At 36.6% G+C, this 8,054-nt stretch overlaps 1 protein-coding gene across 1 annotated transcript; it reads left to right on the forward strand.

Annotated features, from left to right (window-relative positions):
* Positions 1-187: 187 nt before the first annotated feature.
* Positions 188-4,739, forward strand: irf8 (interferon regulatory factor 8). The gene is made up of 9 exons (XM_030125089.1): positions 188-746; positions 862-1,072; positions 1,593-1,776; positions 1,958-2,055; positions 2,431-2,488; positions 2,938-2,985; positions 3,116-3,511; positions 3,659-3,774; positions 3,905-4,739. Exons 2-9 carry the CDS (start codon positions 902-904, stop codon positions 4,100-4,102), a joined length of 1,269 nt encoding a protein of 422 aa, XP_029980949.1. The 5' UTR covers positions 188-746; positions 862-901; the 3' UTR covers positions 4,103-4,739.
* Positions 4,740-8,054: the final 3,315 nt, after the last annotated feature.

Consider the following 8,054-nt stretch of genomic DNA (forward strand, 5'->3'; position numbering starts at 1 on the left):
TTCATGACCTATTCTCGCGAAGTATAACTCAGTTCCCAAGAATATTAAATTGTATAAATAATGTAAAACCAGACACAGATGCTCTTTGAAAACACTGAGCTTTATTTCTATTAGTGAACACATGATGCCTTATCATTATTGCGGGTACAAACAGACATGTGAATCCAGTTTTACCAGTATGATTGACAGTACCTGATATTCTTAGAACCAGTCAGTGTTCATCATACTGTGAATATTTTGACAGTGGGACTTTGTTAAGTGGAAACAACCCACTCGTCCCCCTCTACTACACACAACAGAATGCTGTTGTACCTGCGCCTCAAAGTGTTTCACATCTTTTCCATTAGTTGTGAGTGGGCGTAGGGGGGTGCATTACCTTGGTCTGAACAGCAAAAATCCCCTACAGCACAAGGTAACTTGTGACTGTCCGGGTTTATTCAGTGCGTAGCTTTTAGCGTGGGCAGAAGGTTTACAACCATCGCTTATGTCAGGCCATTTCTTGTAAATGCCCACAGTTAGAAGAACCACACTTCCTGAATGGGCGGGTCTATTGAACCTCACCGCGCTGATTGGCCAGAAAGAAACACCGCTGTCAAATCATCTCGCAGTATTTCATTCATAACACAGGCCGTGATAAAGTTTATGAGCATGAGTCGAGGACAGTCACTTGTTGAAATCTGACAGTGAGCCATCCATCAACATCTGAGGATACAAACAGAGCCAAGAGTTCAGCTGCTTATCAAACTGTAAGTGGTTTTACTTTTGATTTCTGTCGTAAGGGCTCGAGTTCAGTTTATTACCAAGACTGTCCGTTAAATGGTAACAATAATACCATGTTATAAAATTTATGTCCTATTTTAGGTAGAAGCGAGAGGTCGTAATACAAGTTTTCTGCGTCAAGATGTCAAATTCTGGGGGTCGGAGACTGAAGCAGTGGCTGATGGAGCAGATCCAGAGCGCACAGTACTCTGGGCTCCAGTGGGAGGATGACAGTCGCACCATGTTCCGAATTCCATGGAAACACGCAGGAAAACAGGATTATAACCAAGAGGTTGACGCATCCATTTTTAAGGTGTGACAGCATTCCACTATGTAAATGAATTAAACTGAATTCTTTTTTTTTTTTTTTTTCTTTTTAACTTTACGCAGTATTTCACCCTCAAGACTGGATCGGGTTGATAACATAAATAAGGCAAAAAAGTTTGATGGATTAAAAAGCTTCTATAGGCTTTTTAATCTATCAAACTTTTTTGTCTTATCTATTTAAACTTCTATAGGGAAAAAGTTTAAAGAAAATCTGCGTGTGTGTGTGTGTGTGTGTGTGTAAAAAAGCTTCTATAGGTTTGTTTAGGCTTAAAATGATCTTTTATAATTCACGTATCAGTGTTTCCACTTGGATTCATATTTTAGTGGAAGCTCAAAACTTCACTTTAGTTTTGACACAGTAAAATTTGAGATGACTGATCTTCCTTTCGCATTTTTTTTTGTCATTTCTCAGTCTAATGGAGAAATTATTCATTTGGTCAGTCAGTGTGATTTCTCTGTAATTTTGCCTGTATTTTCATATAATATGTTTTTTTATGTTTGCACAGGCCTGGGCTGTGTTTAAAGGCAAGTTTAAGGAAGGGGATAAGGCTGAACCTGCAACATGGAAGACCAGGCTGCGCTGTGCCCTGAATAAAAGTCCTGACTTTGAGGAGGTGACAGAAAGATCACAACTTGACATCTCTGAGCCTTATAAAGTCTACCGCATCGTACCAGAAGAAGAGCAGAAGCGTGAGTTTGTTGTTTTGCAATTTATGTCACTTAAAACCCAAACAACAACAAAAAAAACAACAAAAACCTTTTTCTGTGTCCTTCATGTAATCAGTATAAATCATTGAAATTAAGTGCAGCAGGAAAACACTATGTTTATAGTATTAAAGAGTCATATTTGTGTGTTTTTTGTCACCCATAGACGGCAAAGGCTCAATGATGCACATTGTTACCACTGGCTCTGGTGATATCACTGACATGGACTGCAGCCCTGCAGAAGTAGAGGAGTTCATTAAAGAGGTGAGATTATTATTATTTTTTAACTAGTTTTATTGATCATCAAGGGCAAACACTGACTCATACAATCATGAACACTCCTTGACAACAAAGCTCATTTAACAATGAAGGTGAGATTCTTACTCGCAGTTCTTTATTGGAATTCCCTTAACCATCTCCCATTTTTCTTTTTCTCTATTCTCAGTTCTGTTTTCCCTATGAATTATACTTTTAATGCCATTAATCTTTTCTTTGTCACTTACCAATTTACCACATTGTCTTATCTCATTCGATACTTGTTAAGATCTTTATGCACACCATTTGACCTTCACCCTCACGATTATAAAATGTACCATTGTGCTTTACTAACAAGAATTTAATGCATGGTTTCTTTTGCAGGAGGAAGGCCGCAGTATCCAGGCCAGTCCAGAATACTGGTCCCAAAGCAGCATCAGTGGTACGAATTGACCTTTAGTATGACTTTTACAACATTGTGCATACTCATATGAGTAAATTTGGCCACTCAGGAAACAGTCAGTATTGGTCCTCAGGCATGTTTTTTTTATGGTTTTGTCTCCTCTCACAAGCACTTAGTTAAATCTGTGAAAGGAAATTTTAATGCCTTTGAAAATAACCACAGTGGAAAGCTCAATGACATGTCCCTTCAACTTTAGGTGCTAAATAGAGGCTGTTTGCTGGCCTGTTGAATTCTGCAATGGAAGAATTGACTAACATCCTGTTGAACTTTGCTGACTAAAGTGATTATTTCTTTGTAAGATTGTGTTAGAGAAATAGTATTTCTGATGATGCAGCACAATAATGACATGACATGTGGTCAGAGATCACTTAATTTATCCACTGTGTTAAAAAGACCTTTCAGTTAACTTGTCTATATATAATTCACAGTTTTTCCACAACACCAGGATCCATTGCCATCAAGCACTCCAAGTTCAGGTAATACCAGAATTACCAACACTAACATCAAATTTGTAGTTAAGCCTTTGAAGAAGTCATAAAACAAATTACTTAAATCATGCATAGTATATGTATGTTGATATTTCATTACAAGTATTTTACTCCACAGCTTCCTCCCAAATGATGATCAGTTTCTACTACGGTGGAAAGCTGATGCAGAACTCACTGGTTACTCATCCAGAAGGCTGCCGCATCTCCCCAGGCCCACAGCTGGGACGTGGCGCCCTCTACAGTTCAGACAGCATGCAGAGCATTAACTTTCCACCTGCTGAGCTCATTGAGTATGAACGCCAGCGTCATGTTACACGCAAACTCCTTGGTCACTTGGAGAGAGGCGTTCTGGTTCGTGCCAATCAAGAGGGCATTTTCATCAAGAGGCTGTGCCAGAGCCGTGTCTTCTGGTGTGGGCTGGGAGAAGTGGGTCTGCAGCAGTACAGTTCCATGCCTTGTAAGCTTGACAGGGATGCTGTGGTTAAGATCTTTGACACTGGAAGGTTCCTGCATGGTGAGGATCCATATTTATTCATTTATTAGAACAATAATAGTCAGAATGAATGCAAATATATTGGCCTCAACAATGCATGAATGATCATATGGATGAAGGATTTCTATTCAACAGATATGTTCTAACCAGTTATTTCATTTGTTCCAGCTCTGCAGCTACATCAGGAGGGTCAGTATCCTGCTCCTGATCCAACAGTGACTTTATGTTTTGGAGAGGAGCTCCAAGATCTCAGTACTGCCAAAAGCAAACTAATCATTGTCCAGGTAAGATAATATGCATTTTACTTACTTACTTTTACTGAGCAATAAAAGACATTCATCCTGAAAATGGAAGGAACACCAAAAAATATACTGACAATATATAATTCTTTTCTGTGTTTGCTTGTGGTGTCAGATCACTGTGTTGAATTACCAACACCTACTGGAGGCGGTGAACATGCGTCGCTCACAGCCTTACTGTAACAACACGAACCTGGACATGTCTGATGAGGTGGTCAGTGACCAGATGGCCCGCATCTACCAGGACCTGTGCAGCTACAGTAGTCCCCAGAGGACACCTTGCTATAGAGACAACATGCAAATCACTGCATGAAATATGAAGCTAACATGAGATATTAGACTGGTGTTAGGGATGCTTCTCATTTTCCTCGCATACACTGACAAAGGGAATTCAGGAATTAGCATGTCCAGTTTAGTGTATCAGTACTGCTTACATTAAAATACAAATGGCGCTAACACAGAGACCAGGTCTAACCTCTGCTTTACTGTTTTCATCATAACAGTGCATCTAATTAGACCTGTTCTCTTTCTTACACATGTCAAGTGTTGTAAATCTTCAAAAACAGATTAATTTAGGTGATCTTGACCACAAATCTAAATGTTGTTTGTACATTTTAGTGAAACATATTCCTCTTTGTTCCTCAAGCATGACAGCCATTCATTTTCTCTTCTCTTAAAAGTCTGTCCGCTGAATGTCACTGGTGATTAGTTCTCAAAACTAAACTATATCTTTATGTACATGATCTGTTTGACTGTAGCTGTTGTTTTTGCAGCTGTGTTGCTTGTTTATATCCTGACATTATCTATTTTCCACAGTTAAAAATTTTATAAAAGGTACGAGGGATTATAGATATTACAGATAGGTTTTACTATCAAACTGTTGTATTTGATTATTTTCATTATGTTTTTATACAATGCATTCCTAATAAAACTTTTTACTGAACTACACATCTACTTGTCCTTATACAGTCTTGTTGTTAACTATTGAATTTTAAGTGAGATACGGTTCTATCAGCACAGTCTTCCTTTAGACCTTAATGCTTCAGTCCACATGGAATAATTTGTGGTAAATTCTCATTCTGAGAATACTAGAGGATTTTTTTTAGATTTGTCAGCCTTAGCAGCCACTCCACTTCTGCGCAGCAAAAGAGAAGAAAACACTTCAACATCTTCTGAAATCCGGTTCAGTGTTATGTAACGAGTGCCTGTATACATGATAACTGCAGTTAAATTAGCTCTCTAATCTTTTAAATTCTCTCTTCTGGTCTTTATATAGAATGCAAATTTCTGTCTGCTTGTTTTAATGCTTCAGTGGCTTTATATCATGCTTGATGGATAATACATTCAAATTTGCAGAACCGTTTTAATACCTGGATGGTTTCTTTGAGTAGAAAATTGTAGACGCCTTATATCACGTTACAAATGTTTCCCAATAATAAGTCAAAAAATTTCACTACAGTATTTAATATTTTAAGTAAAGCTCTTGTACTTTGAGCAATGGTTGGCTGCACAAAACACAAACTTCTGTGGGTTTAACAAGGTTAGAGCAAAGTTCACACAAATGGGCAATTTATGAAGACATGAAAATACCAAAATAAGCCAAAATTTGCACAAAAATGGGAAATGATTGGCAAATAACTAAATTTTATTGTTTTTAGAAAGTAACAAACGTGAAAAGTGAAAATTTTAAAGAGTGAAAAGTAGAAATTAACATAACTGAAGTGTCAAGCAGTTTGTTATTTCGTAAGGATAAAAGTGAAACACCGTGTGAAAGTAAAAAAAAAAGGATACAAGGACTACTTAAGGCAGGGAAACTCTGAGTGAAGACAGAGGAAGGGCAGTCAAAGATGTGACCAACTACAGCCAAATGATTCACAAAGATGTACTTATCTATGTTTTATACAGATATGAGACACTGACAAGAGCATGATGACACACGTCAAACTGGACACATATGAGGGTTAGTGCCAGGAATGTATGTACGTATGTTTAATTATAGTTTTAGACACTTACATGTACAATACACACACACACACACACACACACACACACACACACACACACACACACACACACACACACACAAAGAAACATTTTCAGTTCCCTAATATGAAAAGCATGGCTTTCTAATGGTCAAAAAAAAAAGACTGCCACTTTTACTGTGCAATTATTTCTACTACATGATGAAAAGAAAAGAAAAAAAAAAAAAACTTTCCTCATGAAATCAAACTGAAAAATAAATAAATACATAAATAAAAGTTCCGCTGAAAAATAAATAGAACACATTGACACCTACTGTAAACAAGCAAAAAACAAATAATACATTGTGAACAGTATACACACATATTACAAATAACCCTGTTATGGGGTTTTTTCCAGTAATGTGTAAATGTTTTTTTTTTTTTTTTTAGGAGACAGTGTTGCACAAATAAGTGAATAAGTTTTTATGGATCAAAAATTTTTTTTACAATGACTCACTGAGTGACAGCAGTCATGTGCACCTCATGACATGTCTGGATAAAACCTTTTACTTAATTTAGAACACTTTATTAATGGTTCACTGAGTAAAAACACAGATGGAATACTCTGTGTGTGTGTGTGTGTGTGTGTGTGTGTGTGTGTGTGTGTGTGCGCGCGCGTGCGTGTGTGCATGTGTGTGTGTGTGTGGTTTTCTTTTGAGGGGAGTTCTGTATAAGTTCAGCAGAACAGGAACTTAACTTCAAAAGTCAACCCCAAAACTGTCACAGGAAACAAACTCTATCCCCACCCCAAAAATGTAAAGAATAATATACATAGAATATGATACATGTTACGTTACATATATATTACATGTGTTGTGATCTGAATGATGTACTTGTGAGCATAACCCCAGGCATGTGCAGTTTACCATTGGCTACAAAGTTAACCTTAAATAAAAATTCATAACGTAACCTTCACAAAGAATTAGAGTTATTTTAAGAAGGGGCATGTATAGTCAAATGCATTTATCTAAAGTTTTATCTCTTGCTATGGTCTCAACTAAATTTGATCAACGATGATGCTAAATTTTATTCAACAACTCTGATTTTGTTTTGTTGTGGATTTGATTTATTTTTTTTAACTTCCCTGTTTTTTCTGTCATGTGCACTTAAAAAAAAATGTCCTTTCTATTTCCTCCTTTGAATGTTTCTGGAAGCATTTTTATTTAAGTGTTTCATAATTCTTGATACTGTTTTAAGCACTTTGTAATCTTACATATTAAAAAGAGCTTCATGGGAGAAGTTATTACTATGTGAGCTACAAAGAATTTTACATAAAGAGAAACCAGCAGCAGGTTTACAGTGACTATTTGACTTTGTTGGTTGTGTGCTTGCATTTTAATTTGTTCGTTCTGCTTGAATTTCTTTGTTTTTAAGAAATTAATTTTGTGATTGCTCACGATTGACCTTAAAGAACTGGAAGTAACTTCAAATGTTAAAATTTTGCTGCAAATACGTGTGAGCTGAATGTATGAATTAATGTTAAATGTATATGGAGTTGTATAGAACCAAAAATCAAGCAGCTTTTTCAGTTGACTATTGCAATTTTCTTGTGCTTGATAATGATTAATTGTGAAGTATTTTCATTTTACACTTTAATATTCATTCGTCATTGCAGAGTTTCCGTGCACAATATAGGATCTGAACAGCCATGCTTTACCAAATAAACAGGATCATCTGAAAAAATAGACACTTGTTGAATAAAACAAAGAGGCCACTAGAGAACAAATATACTCAGAGCCAGGATTGTTAATATTTAGAAGAAACTCTCAAGATAGTGCTGAAACCATTTATGGTACATTTTCTTTATTTTTCAGTTATCTGGCAATGTTTTTGTACTTTTGTGTTCATTTTACTTGTATTACAGTACTATGGTATTAATACATCTTTCCTGTTTTATTTTTCCACTGCAGAAAGTTTGTCATGAGGAGAAACAGTCGTAGATTTCTGTTCACGAAGCTTCTTTTCTGTTGACATTTCCAGTGTCTGCTGTGTGGTTGTCTTTATATTGCAACATCTCTTTGTGGCGTCTGAGGCTTCCCACAATAAACCCATTAGAGATGAGCAACAAACAGAACTGATGTTGCCACCACACGTAACCATGGACGTCTGCTCCATAACATGTCACTCTAAAGTGTTACTTAAATGCACTTCAAGGAAGCGATCCTGTTTCATGAAATACACCACTTCAAGGAAAGTAAGTAAAGAGGAATAGCTGCAAATTGAAAGCATTTTCTGACTGATTAA

This window comes from Sphaeramia orbicularis, chromosome 3 (assembly GCF_902148855.1).
Source record: "Sphaeramia orbicularis chromosome 3, fSphaOr1.1, whole genome shotgun sequence".
NCBI lineage: Eukaryota > Metazoa > Chordata > Actinopteri > Kurtiformes > Apogonidae > Sphaeramia > Sphaeramia orbicularis.